Genomic DNA, 17978 nt, shown 5'->3' with positions numbered 1-17978 from the left:
AGAAAGAAAGCAGCCAGAGGCAGATCTCCTCCAGTTTCAGTCTCGCTCTCACTCACAATCAGAAAGACAAAAAGAAAGAAAGAAAGACACTGCACCTCACATCCATTGGCTGGCGGCGGCTGCACAATTGGATGCGTCTTTGTCAGCCGATAATACATAACTAGTTAACTAACTAGTTAGTTAGTTACAGTATCAAGTATCTATACACAGGACACAACACCGCCACAGCATTCCAGTGCTCACAGTGCTACAATATAACCTTTGGAATATTACATCAAAAACAGTTATCCAAGTCTAGATGCCCTACTGCTTCAAATCCTAAGGTATACGTATTGCGTATTGCGTATTGCGTATTGTATACGCTGTCCTCTGTATCGGCCCCCAAAAGTCGTACGAGACGGTATCCGACGCGCTAGCCGATCCGGGCTAGCGGCGACCCGAGCGCTGAGTCAGCCCCACCCCCGCCAATCCGAGGATCGAGACGAGTTCCATTTCCGTTTTCCGACGAGGATCTCCTCCTCCTCCTCCTCCTCCGCCGCCATCCTTTTCCTTCCTTCGTCTCCCTTTCCTACTGCTCGACTCTCTACCCCGGCCGTTGTCCTCTTCCTTCACCCCCTCGTCTCTCGAATCTTCCCTGCATGCCCTCGTTGCTCTCGCCCATGTCCGCCGTCTCAACCCGCACCCCGCGCGCCTTCTCTTGACATCCCCAACGATGGCGAGTGTCATGCTAAGACACTCGTCTCGAGCTGCCTGGATCCGATCGCGATTGTCTTACCCCCCCGACCAGTGACTCCGTCCACTGCGCACACCCCGCAAACTATGTCGAAGGGCTGTTACACCTGTCGCCGCCGCCGCATCATTTGCGACAATGGCCTCCCCACCTGCCGCAAGTGCCGCGATGCGGGGAAGGAGTGTCTGGGGTATCAGAAGCCCCTCGTCTGGGTCAAGGGCGGCGTGGCCAGCCGGGGCAAGATGATGGGACGCAGCTTCGACGATGTCAAGGGGTCGCCGTCCTACCGTGGGCCCGACGATTCGAGCTCCTCGCCGAGCAACACCTCGCCGCCGTCTGCCGATTCGCCCCGTCACATCGGCCCCGAGTTGCCGACTGATCCCAGCTGGCGTGCCGCACCAAACAACGTGTCGACGGTCCTGGGAGTCTCGGAGACCACGCCATGGGAGGATGATGACACCCAGCTCGCCTTGCAGAGAGCTACATCGACCGTCCCCGCACCTTGGGGCCTCGTGGACCCGTTGTTCAGAGACCTGAATCAGATGTCAAGGTTCTACATCGTGCATTGTATGTTGCCGGCTCGGCCCCTGTCCACTCCCGTTCTAACATCCCGAAGTCAACCAGAACCTAGCCAACTACCTCACGCTCTACTCCGAAGCCCGAAATCCGTTCCGAGACCTGATCCCCCTTGTCGGGGATTCTCCGCTTCTGTCCCATGTCCTTGCTGCCACCGGGGCCTTGCATTACGCCATTCTCGCCAACGGGGACTTCTCGCTGGCACCATGGATATCCGACGGCCCCTCTGCAACTGATCCGGTACTATCTCCCGAAGAGGTAGAGAGAGCTGTGATCGGCTCCATGTCCCAACGCCCCCCATCCAAGGTCTACGAGCATTTCCTAGGGCTCAAACAGCGTGCCTTGCAGCAACTGTCGCAAGACATCCAGGATCCCGTCCTCCGAAACGATAATCGAACCCTCGCGGCAATCATGGTTCTTGCGCTGATGGATGCCATCGAATCGGGTGACGGCGCCTGGAAATATCATCTGGAGGGCGCCAAAAAGCTCCTAAAGGGCCGACAAGAGCAGGGCACCCCCAGGCACAGCGTCGTCAAGTGGCTCGAAGATTTCGCGGTCGACGGCATCCTACTGTGAGCCAACTACTTCCCCCCGTCTCCACTCCCACTCACCTCCCCTCAGCATCCAACTCATGGGATCCACCCTCGCCCGTCCCGGAGCCCTCACGCAACCCTTCTACACCTGCGCCATGGGGCCTGCAGTCCTCAAACGACTCGAAGAGACATCCTGGGTCGGCTGCCCTGCGTACCTCCTCGAAGTCATCTTTCTCATCCACGCGGGTCTCTACTTCGACTCCAGCCTGGACCCCAGCACCCAACAACCAAGCATGACCTTCTCCTCCGCCTTTCTCTCCAAAGACACCAACCCGCTCCAAAACCCCGGTGCCCTGCTCCAGCACATCCAAGCCTTTGACCCCGCGGCGTGGTCCGAATCGATGCAAAGCTGCTTCCACCTCGCCGACCTCTCCATGCGCACCGCCCTCGCCACCGTTTACAAAGCCGCCGTCTACCTCTACGCCAGCCGCGTGCTCTCCCGCCCCCGCTCCGGCGCCGCAACTATCCCCAACCACTTCGGGCTGCCCTCCGACCACGCCGCCGTCGCCCACCTCATCATCCAGCAGATCGCCCTGATCCCCATCGCCGACCCCCACTTCAAATGCCTCATCTGGCCCACCTTCATCGCCGGCGCCGAGTGCACCGACCCCGCCCAACGGCCCTTCCTGCTCGATAAACTCCGGGCCCTGTACTACGACATCACCAGCGTGAACGTCCGGAATGCCGCCTGGGTGTTGAGTCTGATGTGGCGCAAACAGGACCAGAAGCGAGAGGAACAGGATCTGAGAAGGAATATGGCTGCTGCTGCTGCTGCTACTGCCGTGAATAACGATAACGACGACGAGGATGACGAAGATGATGATTTCGATTGGATTCAGGTGCTAGATGAGTCCAGGATCGATTGGTTGTTCATATAGATTGATTGCCTTTCGCCGTCTGTGAGGTGGGCACATACATATTACCGTACATACTACACCCACATACACACATACACACATACACACATACAGGTACTACTTCCTACCTAGACACGGCAGATACCTCGGTACTAGGCAGTACTTGTTATTTACCTGTACATAGATAGATTCATTTACTCTTGTACATACATACTACATACTACATAAACATTATCTGCTTAACATACTTCCAGGTAGTACCTTGGTTAGTATGTGTATAAGTGACCTGCTTTACTACGAGACTCCCTCCCGCCGTCTGAGTCTGCCTACCCGACCCAACCCCACCCGATCCGTGTGCGCTCGGAGATACATACATACATACTCACAGAACGAGATACATACATATTATTATTTGTAAATATGGACTTGCTCCGCCAATACCGGTGCCGATCGGTCGGGATCGGTACCTTGTAGACAAACAGACATCAGATAATACTAGCTATTACAAGTAAGTCTAAGCAAAGGAATGAAAAGCCGACGAAGTCCCACAGTAACCAAACCCAAACCCAAACCCAAATAAACCTAAGAGTAAGACAAGAACCTCGAACGGAGAAGTAAAAGTAGGCGAAGAAATTAATAGTAGATGACAGATCTTTTCCTGAGTATACCTATACGTAAGACTACCTATGAAAGAACCATGGAGTGAAGAAGGGCAGCGGGGAAAACAAGGAGGACACTATGTGGCAGGAATGGACTGTGCATCGGAGTGGTGAAACCGCTCTCGAGGAGAGAAGAGAAGAGAAGAGGATAGGATGGGATGGGATAGGATGGGAATCGGTACTGAGAACCGAAACCATCGGATGATGTGATGAGTGATGGATGATGGATGGAAAAACGCTGCACGGAAACAAGAAACAACAAAAAGAAAGCCAAAAGAAATGGGCAACGAATTCAACTCCCAAGGCGCTCAGTGTAAAAAACAGCCCGAATGATATAATGACAAACACGAAATCTCCAGGAACCATGTGTGATGGGTAATAAGAATGTACTGCCAGACATCGAGGAGATCGGATCAACCTTCAGATCGTCTATCTCAACAGGCGACGCATATATATCGCGAGAGGATGATGGGAAGAGGAGTAGATTGAAGAGAAGTGGAGACGAGAAAGAAAGATAAATGAAAAGCCAGATGAGGGATATATGCATACTCCTTCCCATCTAAATGCAGCAATCTCAAACGGAAACACGCTCATCATTGCGAAGATGCAAGGCCAAAGCAACGGAAGCCACATCACAAAGGAAAAGGTCTTACAGAGATGCAAACATACAAAGGAAATAAGCAAGTCGCCGGCTGAAGTTCATGACTGAATCCCGGTGATAAGAATAGTAGCCCAAAGCAGGACCTGCCAGGGGCAGAGGTCGAAGAAAATATCGCCAATCACACGCGCAGGAAACTCTCGGGGATATCAAGCAGAAGGCAAGGACGGAATATGTTCCAAGTACAATGAGGAGATTTTGTTTGCGACCCTGCGCAGCGGACAGTGGGCCGGATTGGGGGAGAGAATCCGGAGGAAAGGGGGGTTGCGAGGATAGGGAGCAGCTCAGAAGACGGCCGCCAGTCCATTTTTGGAATGACGCCTGCTAAAGCGCTTCCTCCCTTTGACAGATTCGGTATCAGTGTTCTGATGCTTGACCAGGGTGGCGCGCCCCGACGGCGCGCTTTCGTGCTGGATCTCGGAGCTGCGGTCCAGGGTGTTGGCGTGGCTCGACATCCCGGACGAGAGATCCCGGAATGCGTCGTCGGAATAGGATCCATTGCCCTGCTGGAAAAGGGCCATCTCGCGTGCGCGATCGAGGCTGTCCAGCCACTCCTGGGCCGACACGGCGGTCGTCCCCATGTTGCTGGACGACGGTTTGGGGTCCTCGAAAACAAAATGTTTGTCACGCTAAATGCCTGCATGTTAGAACCGTTCATTCAAAATTTAAGGGGAGAGCCATCGCGTACCGTGTCCACAATCCAGCAAGAGTACCCTTTCGCATCGGACGAGGTCCGGTATGATGTGCCGGGCGTCAGAAGGGATAGCTCCATCTTTGTCTTTTTCTCCTCCCCGCCAGCCGCGGCCATGATGATTCGCCCCGAGGAGGTCACCATCACCAGTCGCTGTCGTTTCTTCGTCGTGCTGCCCCCAAAGAAGCGGGAGAACTTCCGCGGGGCTTCGTACTCGCCTCCATGCCGGGAGACGGGGCTGTGGGCAGCCGGGGACGACAGAACCACCAAGTTGCCCAGCTTCAGAATCCGCTCGTTGGCCTTGGTCAGAACCGGTGACCATTCGATGTCCAGCTGGCTCGGAGGCGGTAATTCGGTCACCAATCGGGGTACGACCCGGGAGCTCGCATTGGTGTTCGACGTGGTTGGTTTGATACTCGGAGGATACCCTTCGCTATTGCCGCCGCCACCGCCGTTCAGCTTGATGGGCTCGCGAGGGGGTGCAACATACGCCTTCAGGCGAGGCGCCTTTCGCTTCCACAAATCCGGGCCCCAGGTGATTCCCTGGAAGAACTCGTGGTTTTTGATATGTTCAATCGGTAAACGGCGAGCCGGGTCCAGAACCAGCAGCCGTTCAACGAGATCGCGAGCCACGGCCGGGAATCCGGCGGGGAACTCATAATCGAGCGCAACAATTTTCTGGAACGTCTGATACTCGTTTCCAGCCTTGAAGGGGGGCCGACCAGCTAACAGCTGGAAGATGATGCAGCCAAACGCCCACAGATCACTTGCCTTGCATGCGTTCTTATCCGTCAAGAGCTCGGGGCTCACGTACTCCGCCGTGCCGACAAACGAGCTGGCTCGTTCCTCCTCAGGGATTTCCGTCGAGTCTAGTGGGGGCATCCCGCTCGCGTTCTGGGCGGGTTTCCGCGGGCCTTTGAGGATCTTTGCCGTTCCGAAATCGGTGATCTTGATGTGCATCTGGCTGTCCATGAGAACGTTCTCTGGCTTGAGATCCCGATGGATCACCCCGCGTTTATGCATGTAGTCTATCGTGTCTAGAATCTGAGCGCCGTAAAACCGTGTGCACTCCTCGTCGAATGTGGTCATGCGTTTTAATACGCCCAACAATTCACCGCCCTTGCAGAGATCCAGCACAAAATACAAGGACCGCTCATCCTGGAAGGTGTAGTATAGTCGGACAATGCCCGGGTGGTCTGTAAGTCGGTTGAGGGTGTCCTTCTCGATGTTCACGTACTTGACCTTCTTCTCCTTGATGATGTGGCGTTTGTCCAGGATTTTGATGGCATATTCCTTGAGTGTCTGACGGTCGGTTCCGAGCACCACGGTACTGTACGATCCTTCTCCGAGAGTGTGAGCAAACGAGAAGTCCCGGACCCCCTTTTTGATAAATCGCGCGATCGGTTTCCCGTCGGCACCAATCTCCTGCCTCACCGACACCGCTGCACCACGATCCTGCCAGTCCTCACTGCTCGCCGCAGGCCCATTCTCCATGGCATATGGAGATCCCGCGAGTTGTGACGCGCCTCCGCCCCGCGCGTGGGCCCGAGACGGTTGACGCATGAGCACCGGTCCATTGCCTGCCGGTAATTGGGCGGTTCTGTACGAGCGATCGTTGTGGTTGTTGTCGCGCACCGGCACCCCGGCCTGGAAGGCTGCGGAGCCACCGCGAGATTCCGCACGTGCCTGATTCTCGGAGGCGGACGAGGCGGCGGAGTCGGTACGAATACGGTAGGACCCTTCCCGAGCAGCTGCCAATGTCGATGTGGAACCGTTCGCGTAGAAGGCGGCGGACACGGGGCGTGAGGAGGATTGGGGAGCCGGGTGTGGTTGCTGGGAGATGTAGGGCGAGTACTGGGGATTCGGCTGCTGCGAGAGGTCGGCGTATGGCGAATAGATGGAGCTTCGATTGTCTAGCGGTTTGGTCGCGGGCTCGGGGGCAGGAGCGGCGTGGAGGTCCGTGGTGGATGAAAGGCCCGAGGGCCTGAGGATCTGGGAGGATAGGGAGCTGGCTGGTCGGTCGGACACGGTGTATTCGCGCACCAGGTCGGATTCTGCTGCTTCAGCGGCACTCGCGGCAGGTGTGGTGGCATCCTCGGACGAATGTAACGAGGCGTCATCTGGATTCGCGATCCGGAGACCACCCAGGGATTGGGACAGACTCAGATCCCCATCCATGATGGACAGCAGGTGGTTTGGGAGGGGTCCAAACCTTCCAGAGCGGAATGGGGGGGTTGGGTTTCAAAGGGGGTTGCGGGCGGGAGCGATGAGGAGAGAATTGGGGGGGGGGGGGGGGGGGAGGGAGGAGCGAGGACGGAGATCGGATCGCTGGGTGGTGACCTGGTAAGGCACCACGGGTGGCACCAGGAAAAAGGTTGCGGAGGGAAAGGGAAGGGAAAGAGAGGAAGAAGAAGGAAGGAAGAGGGAAGGGAGAGGAGGAGGGAGAAAAGGCCAGGAAGAAAAGAAGCTTGCTAGCTAGCCAGATGGATGGATAGAGAGAGAGGGGTGGCCGACGGACTATGGCGGCGGTCGGAGTAGCAGCGGATGATGCATGGTACGGAGAACAGCCTAACAGGAAACGAAGGCGGAGTCGAGGGGTTCGCTGAAACAAACCCAACGCAGAAGGGGGAATGGAACGGCCAACGACCAAATAAAGAGAGTTGGGGGGGGAGGGGGGGGAAGAGGGAGGAGAGAGGAGGAGGGGGAGGGGAGAAAGCGAGTGGGAAAGGGAGGGAAAAGGAGAGTCGATGCGGAGGGCAGACAGGCGAATGCGGATGGAGAGACGGAGAGAGACAACGGACAGGCAGACGGACAGAAAAAGGGATAAAGGGGAGGGAGCGAGATGGAGGTGGAGGAGGAGGAGAGGAAGTGGAGGGGGAGAGAGGGAGGAGTTGAGTCGTTAGTAGTCAGTAAGTGGGAGGAAGTTGAGGAGGAGAAGTTGGGAGAGGAAGAGGAAGAGGAAGAGGCAGAAAGAGAACGGCGACGAGGCCGTGGCAGCCTGAGGAAGATGCTGCTGTTACTGCTACTGCTACTGCTACTGCTACTGCTACTGCTACTGACATCCTACTGCCACTGCTGCGAATAATAACCCGCAGAATGAATTTATTTTTGGATGACGAGGGAGGATATTATTTTTATATTATTATTATATTTTCTTCCCTTGGCCTGGGATATATACTAATAGAAACTGCCGGGCAATGCAGCCTGGCGGATGGAGCCCGCAGCAGCCCATCGGGTTCGCTGGAGATGTAGATCCAAATGTCACTCCCTCTAGTATGATGTTATTATTCGATGCCTGCCTTTTCTTTCTCTGGGTCCCCCCTCCCCCCAATCCATTAGTATTTATTATTTATTGCCCCCCGTTTGCCCCCATTCCTCTGCCCCAGTCCCTAATAATCCCGGTGTGGTGATGGTTGTCCTGTGAAGTATGAAGTAGTAAGCTAGTAGCAACAATAATGTTCAGTCTCTACACCATGTCTGGTGCTTTTCACTACATGATCTGGTTGCTATTCTGTCTGCAAAAAGGACCGCTACCGGTAGTAAAAAGCAATGTTGCGTCTATAAATGCTGTTCCATTGCTGGCAAATAGAAAATAAATTCACGATCGCACTTTCCTTGTTGGTGCCTTCCCTGTCTGACTCTGTATAGTCCTACCTACCATATCGTAACCCCCCATATACTTAGACTCTGATCGCCATCACTATCTCTACAGCTCTACAGTTTACAAGTTCAAAACACCCCCCCCCCCTTTCGCTAGATCGCATCTAGCCATGCTTCGATACAAGCCTACGCGGGTCTCGCTGGGAGAGGAGGATCTCCGGTACCATCTGGAAAGGCTGTTGTCGCGCCATTCGCACATGGCCGAGTGGCATCAACAGGACCTCGACCAGACCGGCTACAGCGACGACGAAGCGGCCTTTCTGGATTCCGACCCCTTCTCCTCGCCCGATCCCTCCTCCTCTGACTCGTTGTTCTGTGGCTCTGACCAGGCCTACTTTTCCGACCAAGGCTTTGAGCAGGCCAGCTACAACCGAGACAGCACCGAGCCCAGGGCTTCAACCTCCAGCACCAGCACCGGGGCCAAATGGGCTCCCCCGCGGCCACCGACCCCGGCAGCGCGGGGGTTTCGCGGTGTCCAGGAGGGTCAGGGCGTGTCCCCCCGGCATTCACTGCTCGCTGCCAGCATAGAGGCTGACCCACCCCTCTCTTTGGCCTGGACAAAGGCGCGTCGAAGCTGGGTCCCGCACAAACACTCCTTCTCTCACTCTCACCCCCTTCTCTTGCAGACCGTGGAGTCAGATCACGGAGCCGGCCTTCTGAGTTCGGTGGTCACGACTAGTCCGTTGCTTCTCACAGACACTCCCCACAGGCAGCATCAACAGAGGCAAACCGGTGAGTCCAAACAAAGCACGGACGCAGATTGACAGTGAGGCTGACCGGCTCCTTCTAGAGAACTTGAGACAGGCGTACCTGAGAGCCCGGGCGGAGGCCAAGGGGCTTGGTGCAACTCTTCATCTGGAGATCGATCTTGGGTCCACAGATATCGGTTCGCTGGTAAATAGCAGAAAGATCGCCGATCTCGCGTTACGCACCTCTCAGAGTGCCAACCCGACGCTGCAGATAACTGAGATGGCCGGAAATAATAAGAAGTCAAACAAGAAGGCACGCGGCCAGCGTTCGGCAGCCGTGCCTCCTGCCAATCGCGCTGGCGAGGAGTCTGATACCGAGCTGGACACAGCGCTGTACCCGGCCAGGCATGCTTCTGGACCAAGACCCACTGCAGCTCAGCAGTTCAATACCGATCATATGGTAAAAGCCACCGCACCTGAAGATATGAATTCAATGTTAATGAGCCATCAGATTTCGGAAGATGGGGTTTCACGCGGCACGCAGACTGATCTTATCCGATTGGCAGTGTCTGCGCAAGCTATTCAAAACTCAATCACTCCACGCCCTACCCTGGCAAAGGTCGGTGCAGACATTCACGTAGTAGCCAGGATGGTAGACTGATGCACGCTGGAAACCACAGAGAATCCTGGAGGGCTCTAACAACCGCGTCAAGAATAGCACCCAAGGCACCGAAGCCCCCAAAACCCTCAGCAAGCCCTGTGTGCGGGAGGCGCCCTCCATTCCCGGGTTGCTTCGAGAGGGCCCTGTGGGCGAGACTAACGATGCTATCCACGACAACGTGGCTGCTGCCATGCCAGCTGCCAACGCCCCGGGACGCATAATCGCTCCACCCGACCGCCGCGCCGAACCATCCAGAGAGGTACGTACAGCCGCGCGTAGCATGACCGCCGACAACGCCCAGATTGGGCCGATTCCACCCGCAAGACAAGTCCACCCACGCGTGGTGGAGGCCATCGAATTCAACGATTACGTCCGCTTCATCCGGCAGGAGGTCGAGCGCACTCTGGAGGAAGAGCGCGAGCGGGTGAACATGGCCTTGGGGAGACAGCCGCACCGCGGTCAGTGACGGTGACAACGGACAATGATGAGCGGTTGACCAGGTGTAGACAGAGGCATGTCATGCATCGGAGAGACAGATGATGTTGCTGCAAGATAGGAAGGTGGATGATGACACGCAGACCTCCTTGCTCATGGCTGCGGCGGAGAATAAGTAAGTTCCGCGCCAATGGGGCTCCGAAGCGACCGGAAGTCTGGGTCTGTGGACTGGCTAGCTGTCAGGTGGGTTGGGCTGTCTGTATGTCAATTGTCAACGACTTCGATCCATGGGATCGGATAGGATAGCACAATATGCAGGGCCAACATTGCCTCAGCGGTTGCGTGGACGGGGACGTAAAGCCGGGGGCGCAGTCACCGATGACGGCAATTATCGGGGGCGGTACTCGTCACCGTAGAGCACGATCCTAGGGACTTCATCTTCATTATTCCTCCTCATTATTGTGGCCAACCATCATCTACCCGACGGTACAACGGCCGCGAAGAACCTCCTCGATCGGCGAACCCAAAATGTTGTCCCCCGAATGGGCGTTCCTTGGAACTGCAGCCGTCCTCGAAAATTCGACCCTCTTCGCCCGCGTGGGAGAGGAGGATAAGGCTGAACTGAAGCCAAGGAACTCGATAGATATATGTTTGGGACCAAGTAGTATCTAGCTATCCATGTACTTTGGAGAGATATGCCCGTTCGTCCATGCATCATCCCATCCCTCATCCTTACATTCATACGAACAAAACTGTATAAACAATACCATACCGTATCCTAAGTAAAATCGAAATCCAACACAGACAGTCTACTAACTACTGGCAATCTACAATCTACAATCTACATAAAACACCCCCCCCCCCCCTCCTCCTCTCTCCATGTCCATCTATCAATCAATTATCCATCACAGATTATACTAGAGTACCCCGTACCGCCATCGTCATCACCACCACAACGCTCGCCATCGCGTTCATCATGGATGGATAGATGCATCGCCGGACCAGACCAGGCCAGACAAGGATGACGCGTCACGGACCCAGACTCGGTCCCAGAGACCCAGAGCGCTAGGCCCGCGGGGGGTCCCGGCTTGGCTATCTATCTACTTGTTCTATACTTGCTGTGGTGTTTCGGGTAAAGGTAGTGCCCTTTTTTGATTTTCGTTTTTTTTTTTTTTTTTTTATCGTGGTTTGGGATGGTATTGGTGTTTGTCTATGGAGGATTTATCTGGTTGTGAGATGTTCTGTAGAATGTAGATGGTAGGTACAAAATGGATGGTGGTGTTTGAATGGTGGTGGTGGGTGTGGTGGTGGGTGTGGTGTGGGTGTCTCTTTTGTATGTAAGTATGTATGTACTAAGCTATCGGAGTAAGTATCCATCAGTGGGTGGTGGTTTTGTTGTTGATGGACCAATATCTATCTGGTTTTCTACTATCTACAAACTACTATATTTACCTAGGTACTCAACATACGCTACTTGGATGGATAGTATGGATGTAATTCTATAGCACAGACATAACTACATAGACGCATGCATAGAATTCTCAGCAGTAAGCAGTCTCAAAAGACTAGACCAGGCAAACTGATTGATAGAAAAAAGTATCTCGATACAAAGGTAGATCATGGATGGATAGATCCCATCAACTCTACGGGAGTATTATCGAGTATGGAGTATATCAATCGATATTCTATACAGGATAGATAGATACAGTGTCCTCTAAAATCTATATCCCCCCCCACAATCATCCCACTTCACCGTCACCGGAATGCAAATAGTTATTCCAATACAGTCTAATTACTAATATACACAGTGGATTCATACAGGCGGCGGCCGCCCCATCCCCATCTATTATTATCACCTCGATCATATTAATAGTCAATAGAATAGATAGATATTGCGCAGCGACACCAGGGTGGCACGCAGGGGCACCACAGCCTGTGCCCACTCAGCCTTACGAGCCGAGTGGGTGGATCCATCACGTAGTCTCACTGTAACTAAAGTATCTATCTATCACATATCATTCCGTCATTTATCTAGTCGGTGAGGTGAGATGAGATCTTCAACTTACTTACTCACTCCGTACGTACTGAGTATCTAGTGTCATTGTGGACAGGTGGCAGGTTCTCTTTCTCTATCTGATACACACACACACACACACACTGTTCTGATGGCCAGTTTCTGATGACGATGTATGTCAATGGATCGAATCCTTAGCCGGGCTACTTACGTAGTTGGAGACTCTTCCCGATCTAGAACTGCATCACACGGGTCACAGGTCAGATTGTGACTGCCTGGATGGAGGATCTATATGCTTTGTAGGTAGGCATATATCTAACTGTAGCCAAAATAGAACAACCTGCGTCGGCGGAAAATCTGTCCATCGGCCATCATCTGTCAGGCTCTCTCGGTCGAAGATCCACCTGGTGGGTGGTACGTACGTATCTACTATCTACTACCTAGGTAGTAAGTATCTTACCTGATTACCCAGGTAGTACTTACGAGGGAGCGCTTCCAAAGTAAATTAGGAGATACCACCACCAATATTTAATGTATCGGTCTACTACGCAAGAAATACTGTCAGCAAGCAGTGTGTTCAGTACCGCGTACCAAGTAAAGCAACCTCTATCCATGTCTAATAGATCGCAACCTTCATGATTTGGAATCTCGAGCAAAACTGCAGTCGGTGATAGACATCACGCAAAACGTAGGTCCCAGCAAGTCTCTTCCCATACATCGCTTTCAAAATGGGTCAATAAGTTATAATAAAAAAAAAAGGTAAGGTAAAGAAAAAGAAAAAAAGAAGAAATTGGCTCCCGTTTGCCCGTAATCGGATCTCTAAAATCTTTTGCCCCTTGGAATCATTCAAAATTAAAATGTTGTTCTATAAGTGCCCCCCCTGCCGGTCCTCTACTGCTTCGAGCCGAAGACCTGGGCGCCGTCCACCAGGCGCCTCTCGGTGTTCTGGCGGCCGTTGACGAAGTCGGGGTAGTTGAGCGTCAGCTCAACCGCGCCGTTGACAATGTTGTCCACAGCCTCAACACCCAGCATGAAGGAGTGGTCCTGGTTGCCCACCTCGTAGCGCCAGCTACCGAAGCGGCCACGGGTCCAGATGTCCTTCTCCTGCAGTCTGGGCAGGATCTTGGTGAGAGCGCCCTCACGCTCCAGGGAGGGGGTGGGGTAGCCGTGGTCGAAGCGGCGGTGGTAGGTCGAGACGATCTCGTCAGTGGGCTTCAGCATCTCGGTGTTGACCAGACCCTGGATCGAGTCGGCAAGGAGAGTCTCGTAGTTGACGGGCTTCATCGAAGACTCGGAAACCTCCAGCATGATCGACCAGTAAGGTCCCTCCTCAGCCTCAGTGCTCTTGGGCTTGGAGCCGTCAGCCAGCTGCAGGGTGGGCAGCTTCTTGGAGCCCTCGGGCTGGTTGTAGGGGGAGTAGTTGGAGAAGATGGTGGCACGGTAGAAGGGGCAGTTGTCCTCGGGGAAGTAGAGCTAGACACGGTCAGAAAAAAAAATCCATCTATATGCTAGAAGAGCGCGCTTACCCAGCACTTGTCACCGATTCTCTCGGGGCGCTCGCCACGGATACCGACACCAATGACGTGGGTGGAGGAGTAGAAGAGCTCCTTGGTGAGGCCGACCAGCTCCTGGTCGCCGATCTGCTCAGCAAGGGCGTCGACGGCCATGGTGGAGACCAGCTTCTTGTAGCCGACGGTGGTGCCGTCACCGAGGGTGACGGTCTTGTTGTTGGCATTGACCTTTTGGACCTTGCCCTTGTCGCCGAAGCGGGTCTTCTCCTTGGGGAGAGTGTCCGCAACAGCAATCCAGATACCACCGGTACCGCCGCGGGCGGGGAAACGGAAAGTAGCGTTGGGGCCCCAGTTGCCGGCGGTCTTGTTGAGGATGACGTTGGTCGTCACGGCCTTAACGTTGGGGGCGGCGACACGCTCACCCAGCCAAGCACATTGCATCTAGACCCATCAGCACATCCAATCTCAAGCATTACAGGTACGATCTAGCTTACCTTGGTCGTAGGCACAGCCCAGACCTTGTAGTTGTAGGGTCTCATGAAGAGGTCGGCGATACCGACACCCATCTGGCGAACGATCCACTCATCAAAGTCCTTGGGCTTGGTGGTGGCGGTGCGAGCCTCGAGGGCAGCGTCGATCAAACCGTCGATACATCTGACCTGCTCGTGCTTGGGAAGCATGGAGATGTTGTTCTGGAAGGGGTAGGGGACCCATTCGCCCTGGCAGCGGACGTAGGAGATACGCTGGTGGCTGTACCAGTCATCGTCCTTGGGGAGGGCCTCGTCGATGCAGTCATCGAAGTACTTGTAGTGGGAGAAGATAACGTGACCACCAACGTCGAAGAGCTGCAAGTGCGGTCAGTATGTCGTCGCCAGATCGTCACCGCGCGGGGGACTGTTGGAAACCACGTACGAAGCCTTCGGGGGTCACATCGGTGGAAGCAAGACCACCGGGGGTCTCATTGGAGTCAACGATCAACCAAGAGGGGCCGTCCTGCACTCAAATCATCAGTATTCGAGCTGTCGTTTGGCGGGGTAGTAGAAGGTATTCGTACGATCTGGTTGAGACGCTTAGCGGCACCGAGACCGGTAGGACCGGCACCAATGACGAGAACGTCAACGGAACTGAAGCAATTGTCGCATGTCAGTATAGCTCCACGAAGCCTCTCGATGGAGGGGGTCTTAGGGGGGTGGTAGTGGTAGGGGGGTTCGGGGACTCCTTACATGTCGGGGTGGGTCATCCTGCCTTGTAGAATATCCTGAAAGCTGGGGACACGGTTCAAAGTCTTGCGGGCGAGGCTGAGCATAGAAAAGAAAGCGTGAAGCTGCAGAGGGGGACACTGCAGTGGTATAAGAGAGAGAGGGAGGAGGGGAGATGGAGAAGAAGACGGTGAGGATGGGAAGGGGAGAGGCGGGAAAGGTATAGGTGTATCGGTCGCCGCCGGTCGGGAGAGCGAAACGTGACAAGCAGGCTGTGGGGGGGGGGGGGGCTGCGTTCTGTTTCAAGTTTAGGCCCTAGGCAATAATACGGCGTAAAAATACGTGTGTCGCCCGATTGGAACAGACGAAAAGGGCCCGCTCCAGTGATGGGTGGTGGAGGCGTGGAGCCGTGGAAAAGGGGCAGGCCGGCCAGAGGCTAATTTCAAACCCCAATCAATTCAATGCATCCTCATCTTAATTATCTGGTACGCTCGCCAGAAACATCGTCATTTGCCCATTTCAGGGAAGTACTTTGATTATTACGGTTAGCTACCCAGACCCAGGCTACGAGTATCGCCCATCCATTGATATGCGGTGCCTGGCGCCATCTGGCCGAGTCCTGCCATCTCGTTGGATCCCTCCCCCCCCGATGTTCCATTCCGGGCCTACGAATGCATAAGAAAATTAAGAATAGCATCCGTCTGCATCCAGCCAGGCCTGGCTCCCCCCCCAAAACGCGCAAGAAAGAATCTTCCGCCTGCTGTTTGCGATTGGCCCCATGCGTTGCTTATCTTCATATCTCAAATCTCGATGCAGACGCCTTCACCGTCAAAGCTCCCGCGTCGCCTGTCGTACTCCGTAGATACCCTTTAATCTGGATACCGATGGATGGGATCCATGGGGTTTCTCGGCAGGCACCGGCCTACCAGGGGCGGCAGTGGAATGCTGCCAACGCTTGTTGTTTCTTGGCCCAGGGTCCCGACTCCATACTGTGGCTAAGGGACTGTGTCAGCTTCCTGAACGGGTCTGGAGGACTCCATAGGAGACCACCAATATAAATACAATCAAATGCGATGATCCTGTTCCTCGTGCCCTCTAGGATATTACCGGCCTATGGATCCAGGGTGAACGGGGAAGCCTTCTCCTCCGTACGGAGTACATGGAGTGGACTCAGGGACCAAGGGAGACTCGCAGCTAGACCGGAGTGCCTATGACCCTGGACGGGGTACCACGTACCGTCCTTGGTGCTCTATCTTGGGGCTCCAAGCCTCCAAGGCCTTGGAGATGCACGTTGGTCCCTGTGATTGATCACTGCCGGCGAGTACGGAGTACCAGATGGCAGCTCGCAACGGATCTTTGTCTCCGTTCGAACGGTTGTGTACGTACACCGACAGAGGACAGGGTCTGTCGGGTACTACCTTCTCCGCCAGGTGGATGTCAATCACGGCGCTGCAGTGGTTTAACTGGCCAAGGGGATGTCGACAGTGAACATCGGCAACATGATCATCCCTATTCGATCCATCAGTCACGTCAGGAATCAGGATAGATTCGGGCAGCGCCATCTAAGGTGAACACATGAGCCGGGCAACACTCGGGGGCCCACTGATTGTCCCTGCCCATAAGGGAAAGACACAGGGGATCTTTTCCAGAACGCGCATCCAACGGTTATCACTTTAACCAGACTGGGATCCGAACAGCAGGGACTAATCGCTAAGGGACGACTAAGGGACCAAAGACGCTAGCAAAAGCTTCATTTTTCGCCCCCTGTACCTTCCTTTTCGCCCTCTTTACCAAGGAACTTATTTCTGACGGACGCGCAAGCGACCGATATTAAGGAAACCATGATGCGACCTTCGACCCTGACCGCAGCAGCCGCAGCACACATGGAATGGCCACGCGAGGTCGCCAGCTGAACAAACCAGATTGTGGACATTGTCCCGACGATGGATGGATGGTCGACCGGCCTCGGAGCGGAACTCCATAGGCGTCGAACCATCGGGGGGGGCCTCGTGGGGGGGGGGGGGGAAGGGGAGGGGGGTCCCTGAGAGAACGGGCAACCGACGCCGGGACCGTCGTACCATTTCCCTCGAACGCCATTTGATTGAACCATGGCGATGGCGTCAGGCTCAGCCATCAGATCGCCGCATTCTCCACCGGCAAGGGACCTTTGCGGCGGCGCTATGGACAAGTGGCCGCTGAACGCGGGTAAGACAGTGCTTGGCCGGCGGGGGCTGCTTGCGTAACGCAGGCAGCGCCAGGCTGGCTGGCGTTAATTTTGATCAACAGCAGCGGTCGCAGGCTCTGCCCCATTCCCTCCCTCAGCTGTGCGCCTTCTTATCTGACACAATCCGATCAACCCTGGCCTGTTTCGGGGAAAACGCCTGGACTTCATGGTCGGGGGGATCGCGTCGGCTGTTCAGTAGCGACGGCAAGTTGATGTCTCCGATTAATCAGCCACCTAAAATCCACGACTGCAACTTCTGTTCCCCCCCCCCCCCCCTTTTTTTTTTTTCTCGTTTCTTTGGTTTTGCGCGCCCACGCAGAGATTTCTCAGGTGCGAGATTAGAGAAGGGAAAAATAGCCATCGCCTACTGTTGCCCTAGAAAACCACTCGGGGGCCCAGCAGCAGGACAAACGGAAAAGGGGCAAACGACCATCGACTAGACGGTGGAGACCTGGAGATTGACACCAACCACCAGCGCGCGCCGGTCGCCACGAGAGTGATGAACATTTGCCTCGCCCCACGTCCGCACTGGTTTCAAGGACGCCATCCGCTCGCAGATTGAAATAAGACAGCAATAATAATACTCCGTAGATTAATATAATTTAAGTAAGATGAGGGTCTGATAAGGCCCATCCCTCGGACACCGGCAGGAATGCATCCATGGCAAAGCGGCGTGTTCATGGATAGAGAGATAGTCAAGGTACCGGTCGATGGATAATAACATGAATCGGGTGTAATTTACCCCCGATGTCCGTACCGGACGCATACCCGCAGACCGGCCTTGAAACGGAGCCGCGACGGGGGCAGTTCCCGATGTTCCG

The 17978-nt window shown here is 54.8% G+C and overlaps 5 protein-coding genes across 5 annotated transcripts; 2 read left to right on the top strand and 3 right to left on the bottom strand.

The window, feature by feature from the left end:
* Positions 1-554: 554 nt before the first annotated feature.
* On the top strand, positions 555-2948 carry BO70DRAFT_377331 (Zn(II)2Cys6 transcription factor). The gene is made up of 3 exons (XM_025545184.1): positions 555-1297; positions 1347-1878; positions 1928-2948. Exons 1-3 carry the CDS (start codon positions 820-822, stop codon positions 2775-2777), a joined length of 1860 nt encoding a protein of 619 aa, XP_025402984.1. The 5' UTR covers positions 555-819; the 3' UTR covers positions 2778-2948.
* A 432-nt stretch (positions 2949-3380) lies between these two features.
* BO70DRAFT_135194 (uncharacterized protein) lies at positions 3381-4069 on the bottom strand. Its single transcript, XM_025538073.1, has one exon. The coding sequence runs from the start codon at positions 3779-3781 to the stop codon at positions 3437-3439; it is 345 nt and encodes a 114-aa protein (XP_025402983.1). The 5' UTR covers positions 3782-4069; the 3' UTR covers positions 3381-3436.
* Positions 4070-4357: 288 nt separating this feature from the next.
* Positions 4358-6942, bottom strand: BO70DRAFT_350102 (PDPK1 family serine/threonine-protein kinase; the record flags this gene model as incomplete). Its single annotated transcript, XM_025541676.1, has 2 exons — positions 4358-4702; positions 4762-6942. The coding sequence occupies 2 exons, from the start codon at positions 6940-6942 to the stop codon at positions 4358-4360; spliced, it is 2526 nt and encodes an 841-aa protein (XP_025402982.1).
* Positions 6943-8378: 1436 nt separating this feature from the next.
* On the top strand, positions 8379-9368 carry BO70DRAFT_135185 (uncharacterized protein). The gene has a single exon (XM_025538072.1). The coding sequence runs from the start codon at positions 8535-8537 to the stop codon at positions 9186-9188; it is 654 nt and encodes a 217-aa protein (XP_025402981.1). The 5' UTR covers positions 8379-8534; the 3' UTR covers positions 9189-9368.
* Positions 9369-12762: 3394 nt separating this feature from the next.
* Positions 12763-15121, bottom strand: BO70DRAFT_308725 (protoporphyrinogen/coproporphyrinogen oxidase). Its single transcript, XM_025540112.1, has 6 exons — positions 14958-15121; positions 14789-14858; positions 14647-14727; positions 14229-14579; positions 13750-14175; positions 12763-13696 (listed from the first exon to the last, which is right to left on the bottom strand). Exons 1-6 carry the CDS (start codon positions 15038-15040, stop codon positions 13115-13117), a joined length of 1593 nt encoding a protein of 530 aa, XP_025402980.1. The 5' UTR covers positions 15041-15121; the 3' UTR covers positions 12763-13114.
* Positions 15122-17978: the final 2857 nt, after the last annotated feature.

The sequence above is a fragment of the Aspergillus heteromorphus genome, assembly GCF_003184545.1.
Source record: "Aspergillus heteromorphus CBS 117.55 chromosome Unknown BO70scaffold_3, whole genome shotgun sequence".
Lineage (NCBI taxonomy): Eukaryota > Fungi > Ascomycota > Eurotiomycetes > Eurotiales > Aspergillaceae > Aspergillus > Aspergillus heteromorphus.
This window is presented reverse-complemented; position numbering and strand designations above follow the sequence as displayed.

Excerpts from the sequence above, each read along its gene's own strand:
- BO70DRAFT_135185 (XM_025538072.1), top strand. The coding sequence starts at position 8,535 with ATGCTTCGATACAAGCCTACGCGGGTCTCGCTGGGAGAGGAGGATCTC.
- BO70DRAFT_308725 (XM_025540112.1), bottom strand. The coding sequence starts at position 15,040 with ATGCTCAGCCTCGCCCGCAAGACTTTGAACCGTGTCCCCAGCTTTCAG. Across the intron at positions 14,176-14,228 it reads GGGCTGTGCCTACGACCAAG|ATGCAATGTGCTTGGCTGGG; the intron begins GTAAGCTAGATC and ends TGATGGGTCTAG. Across the intron at positions 13,697-13,749 it reads GAATCGGTGACAAGTGCTGG|CTCTACTTCCCCGAGGACAA; the intron begins GTAAGCGCGCTC and ends GACCGTGTCTAG.
- BO70DRAFT_135194 (XM_025538073.1), bottom strand. The coding sequence starts at position 3,781 with ATGGTTCCTGGAGATTTCGTGTTTGTCATTATATCATTCGGGCTGTTT.
- BO70DRAFT_377331 (XM_025545184.1), top strand. The coding sequence starts at position 820 with ATGTCGAAGGGCTGTTACACCTGTCGCCGCCGCCGCATCATTTGCGAC. Across the intron at positions 1,298-1,346 it reads AAGGTTCTACATCGTGCATT|TCAACCAGAACCTAGCCAAC; the intron begins GTATGTTGCCGG and ends AACATCCCGAAG. Across the intron at positions 1,879-1,927 it reads GCGGTCGACGGCATCCTACT|CATCCAACTCATGGGATCCA; the intron begins GTGAGCCAACTA and ends ACCTCCCCTCAG.